The sequence below is a fragment of the Euleptes europaea genome, chromosome 1, assembly GCF_029931775.1.
Source record: "Euleptes europaea isolate rEulEur1 chromosome 1, rEulEur1.hap1, whole genome shotgun sequence".
Lineage (NCBI taxonomy): Eukaryota > Metazoa > Chordata > Lepidosauria > Squamata > Sphaerodactylidae > Euleptes > Euleptes europaea.
Genome location: NC_079312.1, coordinates 158,075,283 through 158,102,274, shown reverse-complemented (window position 1 = coordinate 158,102,274; position 26,992 = coordinate 158,075,283). Strand labels below are relative to the sequence as shown.

The following is a 26,992-nucleotide window of genomic DNA, read 5'->3' as shown; positions in this document are numbered from 1 at the left end:
GGTCCAGGGAGATGGTAAAGCCAAGAAGAATATTGAGCTGACCCAGAGGGGGAAGGGTTTGGGTAGGCAAAAAGGGTGGGGAAGAAGGAGCCAGGAGGGCTCAATCTGGGTAGATGATGAATCCGGAGAAGGTGCTGTATTTGTTGGTATTGCCCCCGTGGACTTTCCCGCCATCCAGCTTGATGAAGACTTCGTCACCCACGTCCAGGTGTAGGATCACACTGTTGCTGGCGTAATCGTAGTTCTGGTCGGCGTCTTGTGCGATGGCACTGGCACGGACCTGGGAGAAACAAGCTGATGTTAGCAGGTCCTGAGAGGGGACAGGAAGGGACCCTCGTCAGCCTGAAGTAGGCCTTTAAGCTGTTGATGGGCAGGGCTCCGTTTGAGAAGAAATCAAAGGTGCAATCCTCCAAAACGGCCTCCAGAGTTTTGCAACCTGAATCAACAGTAGAACTCTCAAACCGCATGTATTTGCATACTTCAGCTAGCTGAGGGCAAAGTAAAAGATCTATGCGTGGCCCTGAAGCCTCACACTGTTGATTATTATCCAGGCATCCTATATATCAAACAGACAGTGCCTTTTAAGAGAACTGAATGTGGTTTGATAGAGGCTTCATTTCCTCTGGTGTGGGCACACATTAATTTTGTTCTGTTGTCGCCTCGATCGGAACTGGGGCATCCGTGATTGGATCTTCCCAGCAGTCTTTTTTTAAAAGGGCAATTTTAGCCAGTTATGCATTGCAGGAGCCTTAGTCAGATTGGGGCTTCTATGCAGAAGGGTTTAACCCTGCCACCCCTGCACAGTTTTGCTAAACAGAACACATCATCACCCTTGCATGCAGTTTGTAGCCCTTTTAAGGGCAAAAGACAGGTACCCTGTCGTCCCCCACCCCCCGTAAAGAGCTAATAACTGAGTGTGGGGGTGGTGGTTTTGATTAGTGTAACCATGTGACAGAAGAAGGGCTAAATGTTACCTCCACTAGCTGCTTTCCTAATCCAAGTTGGGGCCTTGTATGACTATAGTCACCTAATAAAAAGCCACTTGGAAAATACTGATGTCCCAACTTTTTTCTTTTTGGTTCTCTGGATCAAACAAGTTTTTTGAAACAGTACAAAAACTTGCCAGCTGAAGGTGAAATTGGGATGATAGCACATATATACGATCAGTGACCCCTTGTTCAAGCTGGCTGCATTTGGCTGGGGGAGGGGGGAAAGTTGACAACCTTGAGTTTATTCTGGCTCCTCCCGGGTTCACCTTCTTGCCCATTTGAGCATCCCCAGCTTGTGGCTGGGAGAGAAAAGGGAAAAGAGGCAGAGGCACACTTTCTTTGACTTTCAAATAAACGACACTTCTGTAACATGCATCAGAACCATGCTTGAAGTCTCTGGGGGCTTGATGTGGTGCCAGAGGTTGCCCATGGGCATTAATAATGGCTTGCGTATATTCTGGGTTTAAGAGTTAAAATTAAACATTTGTTTATACTATGCAAAGCTAAATTATGCAATATCAATATATTGGCGTGTTTTTTTTTAAATAAATTAGGCTCATGGGAAGGAGTCTCTAGTGAATCTCTCTTGACCAGTGGAAATGTGATTCAGCCACCTGTCTGACACCAGGCATTAACTAAGCTTTTTCTCATCTATATATCTTCTAGCCATAAGGACTAGAAACATTTTTTGTAAATAGAAGTTCTACAGAAAACTTAATTTGTGCCCAAAATCACATTTTGTAATTTTTAAAAATAATATAAAGGATTGACTCTCCCCATATATCCTTGCGTGTCCTCAGGCTGCCTGCCACCAGCTGGCATTTCCCCCACTTAAGGTAGCAAGCCTGGCATCAGTTAGAGCCCCTGCCTTTTTCATTGTAGCTCCCATTCTGTGGAATGGGCTCCATGAGAAAGTGAGGGGGGCATTTTCAGGACGTTCCACAAGGCCCCCTCATTTGCTAGGGGTTTTAATGGGATATAGACTGCAGGTATATTTTGGGGTAATGAGGACTTCTTTAGACTTTATTTTTTAATTAAAAAAAACTAATTTGTGCTTCACCTTAAGCCTGCATGGTATAGTGGTTAAGAGTGGCGGACTCTAATCTGGAGAACTGGGTTCAGTTCCCCACTCCTCCACATGAAGCCTGCTGAGTGACCTCGGGCTAGTCACAGTTCTCTCAGAACTCTCTCAGCCTCACCTAGCTTACAAGGTGTTTGTTGGGAGAGGAAGGTTTGAGACTCCTTAATGGTAGAGAAAAGCAGGATATAAAAACTAACTTTTCCAACTCATTTTCTTTTTCCCCAAAGGAAACACAAAGCAGCTTGCATTATTATCTCCTCCAACATTTTATCCTACCCTGTGGGGTAGTTTAGGCTGAGAGTGTGCAACTGGTCTGTGGTCACCACAGTGGGGATTTGAACCTAGCTTTCCCAAATTGTATTCTGACACTAACCACTGACACAAAAGAATTTTATTAAATAAATTTTGCTGTGAGTTCATAGCATATACACAGCTCTGGGTTTTGAGGGAAGAGCACACCTGTTGAACTGTTTCAGCCTCGTTTCAAAACACAGTGCGTGCTGCGTCTGTCTTCAAAAAGGGTGTAACTCCATTTAGGATGGCACTGAAATTCTTTCTTGCAGTTCCTGCCCCAAAAGATTTCATGCTGCAATAATGCTTTGCACTGATTAACTCTTTTAGAAGAAGCAGCAGAAGTAATGAAGCCTTCATCTGGCAGATACTTTTGTGAGCTGAATGCATTCGCTCGCATGAGCCAGCCCGCTGGACTCTAAAAGTCATTCTGATTTATAAATAAAGAATGAAGAGAGATTAAAATGGCCAGGACTGTTTGTCTTGGTGAGAATGCAATTAAAAGCACTCTTGATCAAAGTCTATAGAAATTTCACCAAGAAGAGAACAACGAATGCATGTGAAAAGTGATTAAAAACCATGCTAACCTTCCTCAATTGTTTCTTCTGTCTTATCCTCCACAGCAACCCTTGAATGCATCAGGCATCCTGTGTTATTCTAAAACGCATGTTGCCTAAGTCAATGCGCTCTATGAAATAGTTGTGTCCGTATTACTGCTCGCATGTTCTGTCCCAGAGCAGGGCTGTGGTCACATGTGCCTGTGGGATTGGCAGCTCCCGATGTGGGCATGGTATTTCCTATCCTGGTGCTACAGACCTCCCGACAGCCATCTGGATGCTGGAATGAGGTCATGGAGGCTGTGGAGAAGGGTGAGTGATTGTTGGAAAGGTAGGGAACCCTTTACTTCTCCCCTGTCGTAAAGCCCACAGCTAAGGGAGATGTAGCCTCCTGTTCCTGCAGATCCTCTAGCAACCTGCCAACCACAAACCGCACCAGGCAATGGCCTTGCCTGCTTTCCGCTAACATGGGGAGGGTGCCACATCAGGAAACAGTGCTCAGAAGAGTGACAGGGGGCATGTCAAAGACCTACATGTGGCTCCTGAGACACTGGTTTAGAGTGTTGTCCCAGCTCTGCCAGACTCCCTCTTTGAGACTGGTGTAGTAGACGTTATTCGCAGTCATAGACCATCAAGTCTCCGAACAAATCAAAGTTAAATACATACATACTTAATTAGGGAATAATAATATCATAGAAATAATAAAAACGTAGCAGAAATTAAAACTGTGGTAAAAAGATAAAATCCTCCAAAATACACATAGCTTTAAGACTGGCAAAGTCACTTGATTTTTCCGAACTCTCTGTTACATTGGTTCTTGTAGGTTATCCGGGCTGTGTGACCGTGGTCTTGGTATTTTCAGTGTCAAGAGACACTGTCCTTCAGTGTTACTCCTCTGAAGATGCCTGCCACAGCTGCTGGCGAAACGTCAGGAAAGAAAATACTAAGACCACGGTCACACAGCCCGGATAACCTACTAGAACCAATGAACTCTGACCATGAAAGCCTTCGACAATATCTATGTTACATTATTTTCATGTTCTCCCCCAGTCAATTCCATGGTGGGAACTCAGGCCTGGACTATGCAATTTTTTTTAATGATCCAGATTGGAGTCCCTCCAACCTGATTTGCTTTCCCCACAGCCAGCCAGCAGCTGCAGAGAACTTATTTCCCCATGCAGGGCTTGATTTGGATGATGACCATGGCATGGGGGGTGGGGGTGGCTTTTGCCTTCCCTTGCCTGTGCCATTTTCCCAAGCTGAAATGGCCCCTTGTGGGGCTGCACGAGCTGTTTTCAATTTAACAGCCGTACAAGTAACATGAGGATTATGTGGAGGAGGAGTGGGAAATTTCTGGGCTCCTTGGAGAAAGGGGAGAAAAAGATACATTAGATAGGAAGGTCAGAAAGGAGTCTCTGCCCTTCTGAGTGCTTCTGTAACTCAGGACAGAGTTGTGAACTTCAGTCTGCAGTTCAGTTGGTCCCAGGCTGTGTGAGTTGCTGCTGCTGTGCTGGTAGAAGATGGGAAACTGGAAGGTTGAGGAAAAGCATAGCAAAGGGAGAAGAAAATGATGTGACACTGAGAAGAACCTACAGGGGGGATGGGAGAATAACATAGTGATAAAAGGGCTGGAGGTGCTACAAAGAAAGAGTGGAGGCTGCTTGCAGGGGGAGTGAATTATTGGGGGGAATCTATGGTGGCCATGTATAGATAATCAAGCTGTAGTTAACTTGCTTCCCTTGAAGATCTCCAAATCCTTTACTGCACATATCCAAGATGGCATGCCTCCTGCAAAATGATACGTCTCTTCTTCTGGGTTGCAAATCTCCGACCACTAATTGGCTTACAGATGAGGTAAAAGAGCAACTCCTGGTTTCTCACAAAATACACGGAATGATTGTACAGAATGATCTGGGTTTGGATGCCTGGCTTTCCCCCCTCCCCAGCAGAAGCTCTCAAATTAAATCCAATGGGTAGCTTGGGAAATGCTGTGCAGGATCAGCAATTACTCTCCTCCTTTGTTGTTTCATGATTTGAAATGTAATTAAATTAAACAGAATTAACACAACTCACATCAATTACATTTGCCTTATTAATTACTTCATTAACGGGGGCTTATGCCGCTTAGCCCTTTTTTTTAACACCTGTAACACAGCTAAATTCAGTTTGCCAATTTGCTATTATTCAAGTGTGCAACACAAAAAAGGTACATGCAGAAATATGTGTGCAGATACACATATCTGTCTAAACATATTTGTATGCAGCCTAAAGTATGCTGGCCTGTACAAACCAAGAGGAAGATTTTGTTCATATGCATATCTGCCTCCTGTTTCCAGCCCAACACCTTTCTGTGTGCTGGTTCCATTTGTACGCTTATCTTCAAAATGTACACCTGTTGTGTAAATATCCCCAAAGTATACATATATATTTGTGCTTGTTTTAAGAAATGTATGAAGAAATGTATGTACCAGTACTGGTATCAACCTGTCCAAACGCATTTTCAGTATCCTGGGTTGAGGATGCTGTGAATGTGTTTTTCTTTTAACCTTTCTATGGACTTTTCTCATCCAAAAATAGGATAACCTTGAGCTGATTTGGAAATGAAATGGACTAGACAGACGCTGAAATAGATTTGTCGTTTTTGAAGGGCAGAAAGTGGAATCCATGGGACACATGAATTGTTTGCGAGAGATGTTTCAGGTGGCTCTGGAAAGGGAGTGAGGTGGGTTGGTTCTGTATCTATATATCACTATATAGATTTATAACGCTCCCCCTACCTCTCATATCTGTATCTTTCCCTCTTACTACTGCTCGGAAATGTTGTTGATTTGCTACCAAATGCAAACATTTGCATCTGTGATCAAGGACAGGATTGATTGATTGAAGTCAAGGCAATTGAAGTCGCAGAGAAAAAAAGAGACAGCTTTTATAACCATTGATTTAAATCAATTGTCCTGTTCCGTAATCCATATATTTCCAGATAGAGGATGCAAAGTTATTGGTTGCTGTAACAGCTAAAACTTGTTGAGCCTTTATGCTGCCTAAGAGCCTAATGAAAACTGTTGGACATAAAGTCCACATGCATTTTGGGACTGCAGAATTAGGTAGGTAACTGTGAAATGTATGGCTGAAAATATGTCTGTTTTGGTTTTCTCTTTATACCTGTAAAATCACTTATTAAATGTCCAGTTTTTGCAGAAGCAAAGGATGAATTTTTTAAAAATGACATGAAAAGTAAGAGTCAAGCCACGAAAGAATGTTTAACTCATTCTGAGAAAAGCTGAACCCTCTCCCATTGAAGTCAGTGCAGTTTAAAGTTACTTAACTTATTCAGTGCAGTCCTAAACAAAGGAGCAATCCTAAGTAGGTCTACACAAAAGTAAGTCCCATTTTATTCAATGGAGCTTACTTCCAGGAAAGATCTCTTAGGATGGTGCTGAGTGTGATACCCTTCAGTGGATTTAGAAGGCTGTAATTACCTTCTAAAGGTCATTACATGCACAGGGAACCTTTACCTTTTTTTAACACTGTTTAGCCCTGACCTAGATAGCCCAGCCTAGCCTGATCTCGTCAGATCTCAGAAGCCAAGCAGGGTCAACCTGACAAGTATTTGGATGGGGGAGACCTCCAAATTGTGTGACCTGAAGGCAGGCAATGGCAAACCACTTCTGAACATCTCTTGCCTTGAAAACCTCACCAGGAGTTGTCATAAGTCAGACGTGACTTGACAGAAAAAAACAGCACTGTTTAGGATTGCACTGCATGTTGGATTCTGCACTAAATGTCTATGCTATTTGGTCAACAAGTTATAAATATTAATACTTTGACAGAATAACACATTATCATAGTTCTAGATTTTGAGCATCAAAAGTTTATTAATTTAAAACATTTTTATGCCTCCTTTCCACCCATTTCTGGTCCCCAAGGTGACAAATATGAAAACATTTGAACATTAAAATATAACATTTATTCCCTCCCCCCCCCCCCCCGTTATTTTTTCTCAGTGTGTTTGATAGAGGATCTTGCATTCAGGTTTAAATAACGGTATGCTTGGTTTCATTAGTGTTTAATCAGCTTTTTTATAAAGAGGCATTCAAAACAATGTGAAAAAAAATTAAAGATCAGATTTAAACAATATCCAGTTGAAGTAACCAATTTTTATTCACCCTGATGCAGGAAAAAACAAGGGTTTTCTCCCTCAGATACCAGGCATGATAGTGTTCTAATCACCTTACCTGTCTATTCCTACCACCGACTCCCAAAACTGGTGTCTCCGATATACCACTGACTCCTTTGGAAAATGGAGTCATGGTCATTTAGAAAACAAATAAACTTCTTTTTCTTCAAGGGAACTATTGAAGTGACCATGATGCAGGCTGTCTTTGTATTTACTGTTAGCCAAGGTAGGTCAGCCATTTCCATTCATCCCAAGGTGCTATTAGGCTGGGCAGAGGGCATGTGGCACCCTAGAGTGTCAGATACAGAAGGGATCCTAAAACTTAATTTTGTCTGCAAATTGTGTGCTGTAGTGTGACTCAAGCACAGGAGAGCTGCTCTGTGGAAAGTTGTAGCTGGCTCAGTCAGGCTACTGAACCAAGACACAAGAAGTGAAGGAAGACAACCCCTGTCTTCCAGCCAAGCCACTGCTTCCACCCACCTCAGTTTTCCCTCTTCCTATATGTGTGTTTCTTTAGAGGTAAGGCTGAAGCTCATTAGTGGAGCCTATGCTTTGTATGCAGAAGGTCCCAGGTTCAATTCCCATATGAACCCACCCAAGCACTACGGTAACCTTTGGAGCCTCTGCCTTCTGAGATTAGGCAGGGGCGACCTAGGAGGAAGGGCCTTCTCAGTCATGGCACCAACACTCTGGAACTCTCTCCCTGGGTAGACTCATCTGTCCCCTTCTGTTGCCAGCTTTCACCAGCAGGTGAAGACTTTTTGGTGTTTCAGTGATTCCTCCTTCCTGACCAGTGTTTTAATTGCTATTTTTGTGTTTTAGCTCTGTTTTTAATTGTTCTAACGATATGTGTGTATTTTTATTTTTGTTTTACTTTAAGAGTTTTAAAATGTGATTTTATTATATATGTTCTAATTGGTTGGGCGCCTTGGTGGCTCTTGTGAGGGCAGAAAGGCAGGACATAAATTTTGTAAAAGAAAACCTCCTGATCTGGTAGTAGGTGATATGGAAGACCTAAGATCCTACATAGCTGCTGCTGGTCAGAATAGACAACACTGACGAATGATAGCAGATGCTATCATTGCTGTTTTCAGAGGTCATGTTGTGGCACATTCAGGGTGCTTCTGTTCCCTATTTGTACGGGTTCCAGTCTACGTGAAGTAGCAGGATCATCGCAGCTACTGTTGTCAAAAGCAATGGCAACTCTTTCCCTCTGCAGTATAAAGTATTACTTCTTTGAGGTAATTATGGATGGTTTTTCCTAGTTAGATGCTGCCATTACAACTTGGATAAATGTCTGTAAATGTTCATGCAGCTTGATTCTGTGTGTGTTTGCCTGAACGTAACATAGGATTGCAGATTGTTTGGGGTTAACCTTCCTGCTGTGCGACAGATGCCTGGGCTCGCTTTGGGCAAGCCACTGAATCCTACCCTGCTCCTGAGTGTAACAGTTCTCAGGGAGAGCTGTGTGTCAGGTACCCTTCCTCACAGTGTGTGTGTGTGCTGAGGCCAGATGGCCTATGATACAGGGTATTCTGAGGCTATAGTGACAATGTCCAGGTAATAAATTCCTTCGATAGACAGATCAAAAGAGGCCTGCAACAGACCTCTCCAGACAAATCTCTGACAACAGAGTGAGCTCTTACATGGATCAAGCTGTCAACAGGGAAATGAAATACTGCCTGTATCAGCAAAGAGGGGGATAAACTTGCCAAGTGGGGCTTATTCTGGAGCCATAAACATAGGGCAACTACCTAGGGCGATGGACAGGATTTAATGGGGAATTTGCTCCATCCCACAGTTGCTGGTTCAAATTCTGCTTGGGGAATTTGCTGTCTGCTCTGTTGTCTTTGTGAAATTGACTAACTCCCCCCCCCCCCATATTTATTTTTCCTGACTATTTAGTGAGCTGAAATAAAAATATAGCATAAAAGCACTGGCACTTCTCTCTGGAGCCCTGAAAGCCCAACGCTGCCCTGATGATGCTTGAACTTTCCAAATTAAAAATGGATGGAAAGGTATTGATTTTGAGGAGTGGTGATTGGATTTTTTTAAAATCTTCAATACAAAGCAGGCAACAGTAATGTACATAATTTTTAGTTGGGTTGTATGTGTTTGATTAATATGGGCATAAAAGACAACTAATTTAGCACTCTGGTTCTTATCATGACCACTGGAGTTCACATACTAGGATGTACTGCTGGCACAAAAATTTGTTGTTTCACATTGAGCAGTGATGCCAGGAAATGCACTTCACGTGCACTCCTATAATATGGGCATATAACACAGACATGTTGAACAATAAAGCATGTGCTTTCCTCCCAGGGAGATTTGTGACATTCATGTTCCAGTTTAGCAAAATACATTATCTGATGATGGGACTGGTGTGTACCATTTGGGACTAGAGAGAGAGATGTTTGAATTTATTCGCTACTGGTTTATCTAATTTCAGATGGAAGTTTTCTTCATTCCTGAATGATGAGAGCCAAGCTACATGATACATTTGGCCATAAAACAGCCCCCCCAAAAGGAAAAAAAGATGCAAGGTGACTGATGACAGCTTTATTGTCATGTAAAGCCCCTACGCGTTTTGCTGTATAAGCTGCATCAGGTGGATCAGAGTTCTCTTTGCTGATCAAACTCATATAACAAAATGTGTAGGGGTTTTACATGTCAATAAAGCTGCCACCAGTCACCTTGCATCTTTTTTCGTTTTTTGGTTTGCTGGCACGTGCTTTGTGCAGCCCTATTTTTCTTATTTGGCCATGATTCAGGTTGGCATTCCCCTGTTCCAATTTGATGCATCTTCAAGGAACTTATTCCTCAAGTGCCATAGGGCTGGATTTGGATCAGGATTGTGGCATTAAGAGAGGATGGGCTCCAGCCGTCCCCTTCATGCTGCTTTCTTGGACCAAAATGGCTCTGGCGGTGGCATTATTTGCCCAGTTGTGGGGTCACACGCGCACTGAATGCTGCAACAGGACAAAAAGTACAGTTTGGTAGGAGCTGCAACTGAAGAGGAATTGTTGGATTAAATAGGCTAGGGCCTACCCTAAAGCCTATGAACCAAAGATTTAGTATTGCTCTTTATACCGCATAATAGCAGGCATAGCTTGAACTCTATGTTAGAACTCTTAGTATGAGTAAACAACAGCTGGAATCATTTGGAGGAAGAAGGCTCTTCCTCTTGTGGACTAGCTAGCCAAAGAGGGTCAGAGTGATATTCTGTCCTTGGCCAGTAAAATGACCATTCCATGGTTTGGCTCAGAGGAAGGGAAAGGGATGTTTGTTATCAGTATTCTGTGACCATGCTGCAATCATATATGCTAATTAGGAGGGGCTTGTTTATTCCCTATTGCATCCTCTTATAAAAACCATTGATACTTGCGATATTTTGGAGAGAGCGTTCTTTTGTCCTGTAGCCTAGGCACCGCCTCTCCCGTTTGTGCAAACTGTTTCTCTTTTCAATAAAGTATCATTTTTCAGATATTCTCTGCTTCATATTTGAGTTCAGCCTAGGGTTGCCAACTGCCAGGTATCTCCAGCTGATAGAGATCAGATCACCTGGAGAAAAATGGCCGCTTTGGCAATTGAATTCTATGGCATTGAAGTCCCTCCCCTCCCCAAACCGTGCCCTCCTCAGGCTCCACCCCGAAAATCTCCCACCTGTGGCAAAGAAGGACCTGGCAACCCTAGTTCAGCCCATAGTCTGAACCTGTTTGGGTTGGGATTTAGATTTCCCCAACACAACCAGCATCACCTCATCTGCCTTTGCAGACAGTTTAGGCCTTAACACCATAGCCTGACATATCTCCCCACACACACACACACACATCCAACCTGCTGAAGAGTTCTGTAGAACTCAAAGGCTTGCACACTGAAATTTAGTTGGTCCTAATAAAAGGCTTGAATTGACTATCATTTGCATGGGGGGATTTATTTTGCTTTCAGCAATTGATGTGGCTGCAAATCAGATCTGTGAGCTCTCTGTTCTCACTAAGACCGAGCTTCGCTAACAGTGTTCATTGTTCCATATCATGTAGATAATCTCAAATACAAGATGCTGTAATAATAGTGTTCTTTGTACTGCAGCATGCATACACATCTGTGCAACACTGAAATTCCCTCCAACCTCTCAGTTTCCCACTAGGGGGCACTCTGAAAGAGTTTGAATAAATAAACGAAGGGCAGTTGCTGTGTTAATTATCTCTGTGGAGCCAATGGGGAAATTGAACTGACATGTGGTGAAAGGAGAATAGATCTATTCTGTATGGAGGAAGAAATTAGGAATAGGTTTCGCATCTTTAGCAATTCTGCTCCCTAAGATTATTGCCTAGGATTATATTAGTTTAACTAAGGATTATATTAGTTTATAGGATTATATTAGTTTAACTAAGAGACTTCTGTTGGGTTGGTTCTCCCCTTCCCCTCACGCCCCCCTCCAGCCATTCTCCATTCAGAAGCATGGCTCTCCTTTCCTTACAACCATCAACCAGTGAGCATCAACCCTGTGAAAAGAATTAAATTGTATTGAGAATGGTGGTATAAAGGACTTTGTAGGGTGCAGCTGACCACTAGGAAATGCAGTGCTGGAAGCAGTATCAGGCTGCATAAAAATACTTTCCTTTCTTAGTTAGTTCTTAGTATGGTGCTTTGTTTGGAATTGGGTTCAGGGTCTGGGAAGATGGAACACCAGGGTTGGCTTTGTGTGGAGAGAGAACAGAGAGGTGGTCAGTACAGGATGCTGCCTAATGCCTGATTAGGGGGAGGGAGGGGAGAGGAGCATGCAAGAGATGGGGGGGCAGAGGAGCAGCAGAAGCTAAGTAAACAACAGTTTAGGATCTCAAATTATGAGGGGGCCCTAAATAAAAAAAAAGTTAATTTATTAATTAAATTTTGATTTGTTTATACCCTGCCTTTCTCCCCAGCGCAGACCCAAACCAGCTGACATCCTTCTTCTTTCTTCCATTTTATCCTCACAGCAACCCTGTGAGGTGGTTAGGCTGAGAGTGTGTGATTGGCCCAAAGTCCCTCAACAAGCTTCCATGGAGAAGAGGGGATTTAAACTTGAGGCTCCCAGACCCTAGTCTGACACTAATCACTACACCACACTAGCTGTATGCTATGGGGCCTCTTAAACATAATTGAGAGCTTGAGCATGCCTTAATCTGTGTCCCCGCTTTGAAGCAGTGCTGAGGCAGGTTATGGGACATCACTTTTCTAAATTGGGGGAATGGAAGCATTTGAAGGTTTCTTTTTTCCCTGAGATGGCAAGATCTGTCTCTGGGCTGCACCACTGTAGACTCAACTAGGCTAGGGGGACTCACAAAATCCAGTGTTTTCCCATTCATAAAAGTTCCCTGCACACAGAAGATTACCAGAGAGAAGCTCCAACACTTCTCTCTGACTTGCTAGTAGCCTTGTTTACATGTAACAGTGAAGGCATGTACATATGTTTGTGTGAAAGAGCCACCATGTGTCCACTTTACAAATGAAACGGGGGACCAATATCTGGATAAATGTGGGGTTTGTACCACACATTCAGCTGTACATGCATTCACTGTAAAATGAGAATTACTCAATACACATACAAAAAACAATCTAGTGTACACTGTACACAGTTTGTACATGTGTTCACTGTAACTTGCGAACAGGGCTAGTGTTGTATGGAGGAATAATCATGGAGGCCCATAAATAGGGTTGCCAACTGCCAGGTAGTAGCAGGAGATCTCCTGCTAATTCAACTGATCTCCAGCTGATAGAGATCAGATCACCTGGAGAAAAATGGCTGCTTTGGCCATTGGACTCTATGGCATTTAAGTCACTCCCCTCCCCAAAACCCTGCCCTCCTCAGGCTCCGCCCCAAAAACATCCCGCCGGTGGCGAAGAGGGACCTGGCAACCCTACCCATAAACCCCACACGTAGTCTGAGACTCTACAACCCAGACACAGACCTAGCAGAGTGGACTAGGCCTCAATGAATGGATACTGCTAAGGAGGAGGGATCTGTAAAGGTGGGCCATCAAATTGCTAGATCCTTCTTTCTTTTTATGGGAATTGGCCCCTTCGCACATGAAAAATCATTGCTTAGGGACAAACTAGATGTTTGCTTTTTAAAAATTCACACAGTCACACCAAAGCTGTGGGGAATGGCTTTTAAAAAATAAAGGAGAGCCCAAAGGGCCTTGGAAAGCCACCACAGAGGGGGAAGAATACCTGCCTTCCCTCTATGCCATTTTTCCACTTGCGAGGGGAAGCAGAGTCCTCCCACCCCAAGGGCCATTCCCTGCAGCTGTAGTGTAGCTGTAGACCCAATTTGGGTCTGAGGTGCTCTTGATTTCCTTCTTTTACACCTTATCAAGTGCCAAAACGCCTCCCCACACAGCTGTTTTGGCACTTGGGGGGGGACCAAGAATGCCATCCTGTGGCCGCTAACACAATTTAAAAGCAGCTCTAGTTCTATAAAAATCACTGTGAGGCCCCAATCCAGCAGCCCAAAAATCTCTTGCCCCCCCCCTCCACCATGCCTTTTCAAGTGCTGAAACAGCATGACTTGCGTTTCTTATCAGCTGTGCTTTTCCTAGGAAGGGTGTGCAAGCTTGAAGTATCTGAAGATGTTTTACTCTTTGATGGTGATCCTGATGGTCTCTAGTAGGGCTGTTGATTTGGTTCGGCCCGAACTGAAAATCAGCCGAATTTCCCCTGATTCGGTGGTTTTTAGTTCGGGACGAACCGAACTCAAAACTGGCGGGCAACCGGGGAGCCGAATTCAGCAAGTTCGGGAGTTCGCGAATAAATCCGGCAAATTCGGGGCCGTCAGTAAGTACTGGAGGAATCAGCTGATGTGCGGCCCGGCCAGGGAGAGAGAGAGGGAAATCCTCGTGTGTGTGTGTGTGGGGGGGTGCACATTCGCTCCCTTCTGTGGCTGCAGGGGGCGTATTTTTTGGGGTACAGACACAAAACTTTCAGCAGAGATTTAGACAAGCCTTCTTAAGAGACCACCCAAGTTTTGTAAACATTGGGTCAGGGGGTCCCGAGATATGGGCTCCCCCCTTTTTTCTTTTCATGGCTGCAGGGGGCGCATTTTTTGGGGTACAGACCCCAAACTTTCAGTGGAGCTTCAGATGAAGCTTCTTAAGATACCCCCCAAGTTTTGTAAACATTGGGTCAGGGGGTCTCGAGATATGGGCTCCCCCTTTTCCCTCCCCCCTTTTCCCATTTACGTGGCTGCAGGGGGCGCTTTTTTGGGGATACAGCCCCCAAACTTTCAGAATAGCTTCAGACAATCCTTCTTAAGATGCCACCCAAGTTTTGTAAAGATGGGTTCAGTGGGGGCAGAAATATCGGCTCCCCCTTTTCTCTTTCCGTGGCTGCAGGGGGCGCATTTTTGGGGGTGCAGATTCCAAACTTTGAGCGGAGCTTCAGACAAGCCTTTTTAAGAGACCACCCAAGTTTTGTAAACATTGGGTCAGGGGGTCCAGAGATATGGGCTTTCCCCTTTCCCCTTTTCCCTATTGGGATGAATGGATCACCCCAGCCTGGTATGCATCTCCAGAGCAAAACGTCCGTGCCTAAATGGAATCATCTTGGATTACCCAGTCCTCCTCCCACCCCTCCTGATGGAACAGAAGACAGCCACAGTAAGACCCCTTTGGGGGCTTTATCATTTTTCTCCTGTGTGTCTGTGTGTGTGTGTGTGGGAAAGCAGAGTCTGTGTGTGTGGGGAGGGAGCCGTTTCTGTGGGTGGGTGGGGAAGCCAAAGGGGGCTTTTGCCGGTTCTGCCTGGGGTGTGTGTTCTCCCTCGAGTCTCTCTCTCCCTGGTTTGAGGGGGGGTTTCAGTTGTGTGTCTGTTTTCCCTCATTCATAAGAGCGGTTAGGTCTATTTGGATGCTTGCTCAAAACTGGTTTTCAAATGGTGACTTAAAGAATGCATTTGCCTGGTCCCCGGTCCGATGCAAAAGGGGAAATTCCACCCCTCCTGCTCATTATGCATAGCTAGCTGCCTCTGTCTCTTTCCATGGTTTGCAAACTCCCAGGTGTCAGGTTTGCAAAGGTGCTGCTTACAAGGTTGTGTTGCTGTGCAGTTGTGTTGTTTTGCATTACTGTTGCAATGCTTTGCAAACTTAGCTGTTTGTCGGGGCTGGGAGCTTTGTGCATAGGCGGCAAGCTCTGCTCAGACATGCTCATTAAGGGTGGGGTGGACCCCTTTCGGGCCCATATCTCAGCCCCCCCTGACCCAATCTTTACAAAACTTGGGGGATCTTTCAAGAAACGTCCTTTGAAGCTCTGCTGAAAGTTTGGGACCTCTAACCCCAAAAATGCCCGACCCAAAGCCGCAGAAAAGCACGATTGTGTTTTTAATGGCTTTATTCGGCCGAATTTTTTCCCCGAACTTTGAATTCCCGCCGAATTGAACGGACCCGAAGTGGGGGAGTTCAGACTTCGGCATATCCCGAATCTAAACGGGCCGAATTCGGCCGAATCCGAACTATACCGAATTTTTTTTAATTCAACAGCCCTAGTCTCTAGCAGCTCTTTGATCCAAAGTGAAGGCCCACTGACTTTTTACCAAGGGTTGACTCATTGGGGGTGGGATATAAACACCCTGGGGAATTACTATCAGCCCACATCTGCACCCAGTCAGAACTCTGGGGGGCGGTGAGGCTGACCCTGTTTAGTGTTTCTGCCTTGTCTTGCCCTAGTTGATCTAGCTATGGAGAGTGAGTGTGGTGTAATGGATCATCTAACTAAGAATAGGGTGAGCAGGGTTCAAACCCCTAATTCACGAAAGTCACTGGGCCAGCCAGACTCTCTTAGCCTAACCTGCTTCACAGGGGTGAGGATAAATTGTGGAAGGAGGAACCAGGTATGCCTCTCTTCTGTTCCTTTCAGGAAGGGTAAGATTTAAAAAGTACGAATGTAGTAAAATATGTAAAGGGATATTCTTCCTGTGACGCTTTTATGAATGATGGAGAACAGAGAAGGAATTGTAAGAGGTTAGGGTGTGTGTGTGTGTGAGAGAGAGAGAGTGTGGTGTAGTGGTTAGAGGAGGAGAAGGAGAAGAAGAGGAAGAGTTGGTTTTTATATGCCGACTTTCTCTACAACTTAAGGGAGACTCAAACCGGCTTATGGTCACCTTCCCTTCCCCACAACAGACACCCTGTGAGGTAGGTGAGGCTGAGAGAGTGTGACTAGCCCAAGGTCACCCAGCTGGCTTTGTGTGTAGGAGTGGGGAAACAAATCCAGTTCACCAGATTAGCCTCGTGGAGGATCAGGAAATCAAACTTGGTTCTCCAGATCAGACTCCACTGCTCCAAACCATCACTCTTAACCACTACACCATGCTGGCTCAGTGATGGACTAGGATTTGGGAGACACAGGTTTAAATTCCCTCTCTGCCGTGGAAGCTTTCTGGGTGGCCCTGGCCTGTCACACACTCTCAGCCTAAAACCCACTTCACAGGGTTGTTGCTGTGAGGATAAAATGAAGGCGAAGAGTAATGTAAAGCTGCTTTGGGTCTCCGTTGGGGTGAAAGGTGGGGTGTAAATAAAGTAAAGAAATATAAATAATTGTGTTTATGCATTACATGGCGGGAGCATTTCAAAACAGTACAGGCAGAGGAGAAGAAGGGAGAATGGCATAAATGTCAATTTGTAGAAGGAAAAGGAGGAAGATGGCAGAGCAGGAGAATAACTTGATATCCCTCTTTAATAGCAAAGGACTGGGCCCTCTGCAGGGGGGTAGATATGCCCAATAGGGCCAGTCACAGCTACTATTTATTATTACTACTGTTGTTTGTTTCTCGCCCTTTCCATTTAGGGTTCTGGAGGAATCCTGAGTCTTGTGCTACAATCTTTTAACAAACCCCTACAACTGGGGGTGGGGGTAGGGTTGCCAAGTTCCTCTTTGCCACCAGTGGGAGGTTTTGGGGTGGGGCCTGAGGAGGGCGGAGTTTGAGGAGGGGAGGGACTTCAATGCCATAGAGTCCAATTACCGAAGCGGCCATTTTCTCCAGGTGAACTGATCTCTATTGGCTGGAGATCAGTTGTAATAGCAGGAGATCTCCAGCTTGTACCTGGAGGTTACCCAAATGGAAAAAACACCCAATGCTATAATGAGAATAGCTCAAACAAAATAACAGCACGTGGCTCAATAATCTTATCAAACACAACGTGTATTGTGTAAGAATAACAACATCCAAGAACATGAGACAACAACCTATCTATCCAATACTATGCGTGCAGACACAAAAATCGGTGCTGAACAATAACAAACACAATGCAATACATACATATATACAGATGTAGGTCACCACCAAACGAGCTACTGCGCAAGTCCAACAATATTTTTTATATATAAAGAAGAAGCCTTTTGCAAAATCGGCTTGTTTAATATCCTGTCCATGGACTTGGCTTTGCACAGAGCAGGCAGCAGACCTCCTCTGTCCTGTTTACTTTACTGAAACTTGTGACGACCCAAGTCCCTTAAACGGACTAGTAAGGCCGCTAAGCTGGATGAGCTGACAGGATCACAGCCTGAGCTGGCAGGGCCACATGCAACGAGGGTGTTTATGACAGAGTATTGGAGAGCAGCGCAGTGCCCGGGAATGCATATGTGTTTTAAAAATGACTCTGGAGAGAAGTCGGAAGGAATGGCTGTCTGTTGATGAACTGACCATAATTCCTCTAGCGTTTTTTCCCCTCATGCTCTGAGTGAAGGATGTGGACTTTGGAGTGCTCCAGGGGGCAGATTTCAATTAGAATTTGACATTTTGGGGAAACTGAGATTGAGCGGGTGGGAAAATTAAAATATACAAAGCACAGAAGCAGGTTTGGGTATCCGTTTCCTCATGGACAATGTGCTAAGTACGCAAGACACAAGGCGGGCAGCCAGGATGCTTGAATTCCATCATTGAAATGGGACCAGTGAGTAAGTAGGGTACATGGAGAACGGGAGTCCTGTACTCTTTTTTTGTCAAGTTTAAAGTTGAAATAGTTGAAAAGTTGAAAAGAGTAGGAGGGGACTTGAAGCCTTGTGGGTGGATCTGTTGGAGGAGGTTAGAGCGAGATGATTTGGAACCAGCGAAGCTTTACTCCAGTTCTGGGAAGAGAGAGAAGCGGGTAGCTTAAAGCTGGCTGTTGAGGAATAAGGAGGGGCTGCTGACAGCCTGGAGTCTGCAAGGCCATATTCCCAGTGCTGGCGTAGTGTTGCTACACAGGCTTTGGTGTTTCTCTCTGCTGCTCTTTTGGCACCTCCATTTCCTCAGCTATGTTTTTTTGGCCCATGAAGCAAAGTTCAGGCCCTCTGGGAAGATGCCCTCACAGTAGCGCTGAGAAATGTGCCATTATTAAGACTGGTTTTTAAAGCATAGGGGCCCACATTCTTTTAAAGAATCTTTCTGGGTTTTATTGTGTCCACATTTTTGCCTTCTGTCATGTGCGCATGTAGACACAACCAAATATTACTGCTGATGTTCCAGAAGAGTGAACTGGGGAGCTTTCACAGTTCAGTAAGATGATCTCTGCTACAGAAATGGTACAGCAGCAATGAATATTTGTAATATATATATATATATATATATATATATATATATATATATATATATATATATATTAGTGCTAGTATGATGCCAGTTTGTAATAGTGCCAGTGGAGTTCCTTTACTTTTAATGGTACATGAACACCTTTGGCCAGGCAAACTGTTTCCCACTGTAGTTGTCATAACGGCAGTGCTTGTGAGTTATTTGTGATTCCTAGAAAAAGAATCTGTAGACAAAATACTTTAATGTTTGATCACATCTCACCACAGACTTGTGAAGAATGGCTCCTGTGAGTTATAGCCTGGATATCAGTGTTGCGGGTTGAGTGCTGGATTTGACCAAATTTTCACTGGGTGACCAAAAGTCACCTAAAGTCACCCAGTGGTAATTTGAGGCCAGCACTTCTTGGTGATATCCGGCACTGAAGATGCTACACCAGCACCCTAGTTTTAACACTAGTGGTATCCTACCATGACATTAATTCCTGTTAATTCATGTGATTGAGCAACCTGAGACAGTGGATAGAGCCATGGGCTCGGGTGTCGAAGACCCGGATTTGATGGAATCCCTCCTTTCAGTGATGGCTGGCCAAATGATTACCTCACAGGGCTGTTGTGAAAATTAAATGTGGTGCATCCCATGTACACCATCCTGAACACTTTGAATAAAAGTGGAAATAGGCATGATAAATACTGATGGAATTTCCAGCTGCCCTTCTGTGCCTCGAAGAACTGTATGCCAAAATGAAACGTCAGCAGATAAAAGATGTTCCTGGAACAGAGATGCTATGGTGGGATGGCTTCACCTGGTGAATTTCTTACTGTCACACAATCCCAACGGCACAGACACTCAGCAAGTAAAGAGGCACCACACCCTAGTTATATTTCCTGGGTTTTGTTGTTGTTTTTAAATCAGTACCTTTGAGGCATTTGTAGGGGCGTTAGAGGTTATTTTAGGGGCATATTGAAAAATCTACTCCCGAGTCTGCCATGCTTGTGCAATTTCATCTCCCCCCTTTTTAAGGGAAATAAAAGAGAGTTCCTAGCAGTTAAATGAGGCCTGAATGACAGCTGACTCCGTTCTGTTTACTCACACTACTGACACAGCTGTGCGAGCCACTGACATCCTTGACCCTGACAGGGGACCTTCTCTGAAGGCCAGGGGAGGGCTAATTCTCCATGGCCTGTTTAATCCCCATCTCCCCTCTGCTGACGTTGCCAATTAATTCTGTCATTGTAGACACCTATCTTCTGCTGGGGGGAGGGACAGGGGGGGTTGGATCCCAGCAAACTCTGCTCCAGCAGACATGCATTTCAGTCCTGGTCCAGCTACATAGAAGCTGGCCTCTCATCCGGGAGGGAAAGCTGTTTTGTTCTCTTAACCCTGATCAATGAAACCCTGCCTTGGAGTTGGATAGAATTCTAGATTTGGGAAATTCCCATTCATTAGCTGCAGCCAAAACAGCAAAAGTGTCTTGTAGCCCCTTAAAGCCTAACGCATTCATTGTGAACCACAGCCTGCTTGGTCAGATTTGGAAAGCACACCTAGGGGCTTAATTTGAACTGGGCTTTGCCCTGCAATCTGTCCTCTGAACCACCACAGCAAGGAAGAGAGTGTATTGAAGCATGTGCAGAGGAGCAGAACCAGATCCCATCTAACTGGGATTAGGAATAAAACCTTGGGAGAGGATACAAATTCCCAGAAAACCTGAATCCTAGAAGGGCCTCCTTGGTTGTTCCATCAATGACTATTTTAGGGTTCTTTAAACCACACCCAGCACCATTTATTAACGGATAAATCTCGCATTCAAAGCATTCTAGAGGGGGATATAGAATTTGAAGTGAGGCTTAGCAAGAAAAAAAAACCCACTACACACAACAAAGCCCAGGGATAGAGGCCAAGAATATGTCCCTGTGGTGTGGGATTTGGGACTGACAAAGTGATGGATATTGAGAGTGACTGGCCAAGAAAGGCAAGAGCTGGTTTGATCTACTTGGGAACGCTCCAGGGTTTACTACGGGGAGAGAGAGAGGTGCCACCGTACTTCTCCCAATCAAACAGTGCTAAAGAAAAAACACACAACTGTTTGAACCCTTCCCAAATGTGTGTGTGTTGTGTGTGTTGTTTTTAACCCCAAAGTGATGCAAATTGCATAGCATCTCCGAATTCCAGCCAGAAGCTTTCTGTGCATAATTTCTGTGCTTTCTATGCATCATGGTCCACTGCCGTGGATATCAAAGAAGCATCGCTAGGAAGGGTCTAAGAAGGGGGAAATGGGCCAAGTGAGATTAATGGGCGACTAAAAACAAGTGTTGCTACTCTTTAGGGTATAAGTCCTAACAAGAAATGTGCTAAAACTCCAGCCTGAGCAAAAGCTATCCCCTCTGGCTTTTGAAACGGTGATCTCTTATTTCTAGAGGTAGGAGTCTGGCTGTTAATATTTGGTAGTGGAGTGGGGAGAGAGAGAAGAGCACTCTGTATATGCCCCAAGGCACTTTTCCATCCTTTTTTTATATTGCAGGACTGAGCCCTGGCATTCAAAAACAGGTTATGGGGCTAAACTCCTGTGACCTCTTACTCAGCTTATACTTTAGTTAACTATAGGCTAGAAGGCAAAGAACTGAATAAAGTCAGGGACCCAGAAAAAATGGTTCTGCCGCTGTTTTTCTCTGCTTGGCTTGATTTCTGTGAAAGTGTGCTAGACGGTCATTTCTCAAATCTGGGGTATTTTGGTTTTTTGGGGTTTTTTTTGTATATTTTCAAATTATACCAGATTGTTGACCCCCCAAGAAATCTGAGGTTCCTCCCCCTTGCTGTTCCTGGATTTATGGCAGCAGTGGCAAATTAAACGAGAGTTATCCCCCCTTTTAATTCCCTGCTAAAATAAACGACATAAATTTAAAGGAAGGAAGGAGGGAAAGGTCTCTATTGCACAAGGAATAAAGGTAAAGACATGGGTATTGCTTGCCCCTGATCTCAATTGACAGGAGGCATTTTGGTATTAAAACTAAAATAAAAAAGCCCCTCTCTGACAAATTGACTGCAAACGGGTCTCAGGGGAAAAGTTGACTGAACCAATATTACCATGTGCCGTGTCAGTTTCTATCCTTCCTGCTATTTATTATTTAATAAACAGGCAATTGTTCCTGTTCACCAAGCACAAATTGTGAAGGTGTCAAAATCTATTTTAAAGTCTCTCTTGGAAAAAAGAAAAGATTAACCCTTCCAGTGCAACTTTCGTCACTACTCCCCTTGAAATCTAAGCTCGCCATTTAAGGAAGGGACGGTCTTTATTCTTAGCTGGAAGGGGGGACATTCATGAAGCATAAATCATGCCAAGCATTACTTAGGTGCCTGGATGCTTTACTGTATCACTCAGATGGTGTGTGTGTGGTGGGGAGAGACGCACTGTCGACTTGATGCAAGTCTGCAAACGTATCAAGCTATGCCAGTTTTATAACATGGAGGCAGAACTCAGAATTTATCTTAGGCAGCGCATTTCGATATCCAAATATTGCTAGTAATTAATTGATTTTGGGGGGAGAGGGAGACAGGACTGTGGTATTAATGCTGAAATTATTGAAGGGTTGTGGGGAATTGACTCTGTTCCAATTTTTTTTAAGTGTCTGAGATCAATGAACACAATGAAGGGTGATTAGGATTCTGAACTCCCCTTAATATTTGTGTGGCAATGAGGGGGTGGAGAAGCTTTATACCACTTCTTAACCCTTCTTCCAGAACCACAGTAGATTCTTCTGGTCAGTTTTCTACGGAAACTAATCAAAACGTTATTTTAATTAGAAGGTATAAAGCAATGGAAACAACTGAAATATGAACACCAGGCTTTCTGTTGTAAAAGTGCTCAGAGGCAACAGGGCCAAATCAGGTATGGAACCACCACATTCCACTGGGTGCCATTCTGCATTGCGCTTTGCCATTGGCGCTACTTCATGTGTTAAGGATTAAGAGGTTACCCCACATGTTTGAAAGAGGTGCACTTGTCTGACTGAGTCCATGTGGTTTAACTAACTCTGTTACATCTTCAAACACATGGTGTACACTCTTAATCCATAAAGTGTGAAACTGTGTCCTCATTCTAATATGAAAGAAATGTGAGTTCAACAAATTTAATATTTGCAAGATGACCTTGTGAGGCATAGGGCATTAGAAAGAAATCCTTTTTGAGTTTAGTGGATCGGCAGTTTTCTTCAGCAGGATTATCTTTGGCTCGTAAAATACCGTTTGACATAAAATACTCTCTCTCTCTGTATAATATATAAATATACCATTTTAATTTCGGCATCTCCCAGAGCATTTTTTGGAACTCTCAGCTAGCACATGTATATGTTTATTGATTTGAGGAAAAGAGACGACAGATGCCTTCTCTGGAGATGTTGCTTTCATTAGTTCGGGTGGCTTGTTGAGAGATAACAGGGATGCATTTTAAATTTCAGATCAATGACTTATTTATCTTTAACAAATGGGAAGAGGTAAAGATGAGAATCTAAACTATTCCATTTAACACCATATATTTGATAACTCAGTGCCCTAGGTGAAGAGTAAATAATAAAAAAAAGACTTCAAAAATGTTATACAAAAGTTTTCATTAGAGGAATATCTTACTTCCTGCCTCTGGGATCCATGAAAGCTCATTCAATATAATAGGTGATCATTTTGTATGGGTTTAAAAAAAAACAATAAAAAGAGGTGAGCTTATTGAAAACTTTTCACCCACCTGCAGCTTCAGAGTGGTTGCTAATAAAAATGTAAAAATAGGGCAGGGGTCATAGAAGCTTATTGGAAATTGGCGAAAGACAAAATGTTTTTTGATGGACAGATGCTTAGTTATGTGTGTGTGAAGTCATGTACCATGCAACAAAATATTGAGTGGCTGGTCTGCACTTGGCATTTAATACCTAACTCTTCTTTTGGACTTGTAATCCTGACATGTATCTTAACTGCAGTCTCTTTATTTTTATGTTTTGACCTGTTGATATTTGCACATAAACATTGATCATATGAATAAAAGGCAGTAATTAAACCATTACAAAGTTTTTGTGAGAGGTATGCATGTACATATAAATTGTGGAGATTGTCATCAGTGCTACTTTACAACTATATATTATGTAGGTATAGATGTTTACATGCACTACTTTTAAATTTATATGTTTATGTATACATTTATGACTGCAAATGAAATTAAATATGGAGTGTAAGATATAACATAGGTTAAAACATCTCATCCTGCAACATCCTGCTTTAATTCAACATTGGCATAATGCATAAAAGAGATAGATGGATGGATAGATTTTAATGCATAGAAAATACAGGTGTCCTTATAACAATCATTTAACATAAGTAGATGTGCATATTCATTCAGTAAAATAGTGATAGAATGCTACTCTTATTTGGAATGCCTATTGGACAATCATTAAAATGTATTTATATGTGTACATATATCTAGCATTTAGGCAAACAAATATTTTATATTTTGTACTTTTATAAGATACAGAAATGTACAGAGGTAATTTATATAAATGATTAAATATACATGTTCGTTGCAGTTAATTATAAATGTATAGTTTGTGTAGCATGCACTTTATAACTATAAGCTAATGTATGGGTGCCCAAATTATTATTTAATATTATTTAAAATAGAAACGAAAATTATTTTACATCTTTGACTCTTAGCCAAGGCTCATAAGACCTGCTCACACTGTTTTCAAGAATTAAATAAGCTCTGCTCCCTCTTCCATTATTGCAAATCCTCTTAAACTTTAGAATCTTCAGCAGACTTGTGTGTTTGTATATGTGTAATTGCTAGGTGTGATGTTTGTGTAAAGTTTTGATTGTTTGCATACAGGGAAAGAAGAAGAGTGTGTGTTTGGTTTAATAGTTGAAGTTTCACACTAGATTTTTAAAAGGAATGTTTTAAAAGGAATGTCCTCTCTATCCAGATAGATTAAACATATGCATACATGAAATACATGTATGTTGTGATTTTTCTTTACGTCTTCATTGATCTTCCTTAAGGAATTATGAATTACCAAATACATTTTTCTCCTTAAATTGCCTATTGCTTTATATTTAATATGATAAAAATTAATAGGGGAGAAGGAGCGGCCAGGTTAGATCCCAACACAGTTACTGATTTAAGGCGATTTTTAAACTTGACCGACAGCCATACAGGGCTGCAAATCCATAGGGATTTTTTAAGGGCAGAGGGAATGGTAAATGAATCTCAGTGGAATACAATGCTTGATATGCATTTTTCATTTATCAAGCCTTATCTTTATTTTTTTCTTCTCAAAGAGAACCCTTAAAATTAGAATGAACAACCTTTTATAAAGACAGGAATATTTTCAGCCTTACTTGGTTCCTCTGATAAATAACCTGGGGAGATCTTTGTAATAGTGATATAAATGTATAATTTTGGATTAATTGAAAGCCTCCTCGGAAGGCAGTAAGAGTACATTATTTTCAGGAATGAATGTAATTTCTAATTAATTTAAAAATATCCAAAAGTTAGAGAAATTATAATTATAATTCCTTTCCCCCCTTCAGCTTTCCCCTGAGAAAAAATCCTCTGCTTTTTCTGGCAAATTAATAACATACAGTGCAATCCTAAACAGGTCTATTCAAAATCCTACTCAGGTCTATTCAGTGGGATTTACTCCTAGGAAAAAGATTGCACTGGAAGTCCCCAGAGCTGAGATGAACTGTTCTCCAACAGCTGATTGAGAAGTTTCTGTGACTGAAGTAAATTTGAGCTTTTGCTAAATTTTAAGGAAATGTCAGTTCTGTGTCTACATGGGCAGAGGGTTAGAAGGGTTTTAAAGGTGAGTGGGTGGAGCCATTGAGGTCAGTTGGGAGGAGTCAAGACATTAACAGGGGAGGGGCTAAAGAGGGTGGGTGTGGTTAGTAGCTGGAGTGGGTCAAAGCTTTGAGCAGGTAAAATGGGGAGAAGGTAAGTGAAAGTAGATTGCAGGTGAAGTGGAGTACAGAGGGGCTATAGGTGGAGTGGGAAGGGTATGTAGATGGAATGGGTGGAGCGGCCATTGTGTTTCCCAGTGAAATAGGAGGACACAATAAGCTTTGTTTGTATGGTGGGATGGAGGACTCAGTTCATGGTTTCCTGGCAGAGGGGGAGGGGATTCCAGTTGTTGTGGCAAAAGGACAGAGGAGCAGAGGGTGACTCTGGGAGGGAAAGGGTGCAGGCTTATAGAGTAGGGGGTGTCTCCTTACCTGCCCATTCTTCATCAGGTCTGCCCACATGCTGCTGCCATCGCCCCCACGCATGAGCACGTGATAGGTGAAGAAGTAGATGCCAGGTAGAGGGCAGGTAAACTTGCCACTCAGTGGTTCGTAGTAGTTTCCCACATTGGTCACCACATCATCAAAGCGCAGGATCTCATAACCTTCGTGTGGCTTCCGCAGTCCTGCATAAAAGGCGATCTTGGGGAAAGATGGCATGTAACCCCCAGGCCCTGGACCAGGTGGCCCTGGAGGACCTGGCCTCCCCGGTTCTCCAGGTGAGCCTGGGGGACCAGGTGGCCCCGGAGGGCCTGGAGGGCCACGGATTCCAGACTTGCCCTTCCTTCCTTGGTCTCCTTTTCCTCCAGACACATAAGGAGGTGGTGAGATGATGGCCAACTCCTGGCTTGCCTCCGCCGAAGCTGCCCCGTGGGTTTGCGGTGTGTAAGGGTCACAGACCATACGGCAGCTGCCCAGCATCTCGTAGTGGGAGGTGGTTTTGGAGCTGTGCACCAGCAAGGGAATGGCCACCAGGAGAACCAAGACCATTGCCACCCCAATGGCGGCCCCGATGACCCTCTTTTTGTGGCTCAGCCTGGAGGCGGCCAGGGTTAAGAAGTCGTCTTCGCTTTTGGAGGTAATGGTGGAAGGCTTTCGGGAGTCAACAGCCACCCGGATGGAGGTCCCACCTTTGGTGCCCTTTGAATGATGCTCCACTGCGATGCCCTGTTCTTTCAAAGCACTTGTTGACTTGGATGGCAAACTCTGACTGAAGTTGCTCAGCTCTGCACCTTCCGTTGTCTTCCCAGAGTGACTTCTTTCCTCCTCGAGGTACTTGCTGCCTTTACAGTAGACACTTTTGGCTTGCTCACACTTCACGGAGAACAGCAGTGGCGGCAGCGCAGCAGCAGCAGCTGATGTGTTAGGGGTGGAGATGATCAGAAAGAAAGTGTGTGTGCATGCATGTGTGTGTGTGTATTTCCCTTCCTTTCTCTTCTCCACTTGAGAACTCAGCTGGTGACGGCGTAGCAGCTCCAGGCTCCTTGTGCCAGATCATATGGCCATCAATGGGAAACCGGAGGGGGGGGGGAGAGAGAGATTTCC

General features: G+C 43.7%; 1 protein-coding gene across 1 annotated transcript; it reads right to left on the bottom strand.

Annotated features, from left to right (window-relative positions):
* On the bottom strand, positions 1-26,577 carry C1QL4 (complement C1q like 4). Its single transcript, XM_056864802.1, has 2 exons — positions 25,880-26,577; positions 1-280 (listed from the first exon to the last, which is right to left on the bottom strand). The coding sequence occupies exons 1-2, from the start codon at positions 26,435-26,437 to the stop codon at positions 101-103; spliced, it is 738 nt and encodes a 245-aa protein (XP_056720780.1). The 5' UTR covers positions 26,438-26,577; the 3' UTR covers positions 1-100.
* Between the last annotated feature and the right edge of the window lie 415 nt (positions 26,578-26,992).

What these genes read in the sequence shown, in the direction of transcription:
- C1QL4 (XM_056864802.1), bottom strand. Translation starts at nt 26,437, where the DNA reads ATGGTCTTGGTTCTCCTGGTGGCCATTCCCTTGCTGGTGCACAGCTCC. An exon ending in ACCTGATGAAGAATGGGCAG is followed by an intron (nt 281 to 25,879) that starts GTAAGGAGACAC and finishes TGTTTCTCCCAG; the next exon opens with GTCCGTGCCAGTGCCATCGC.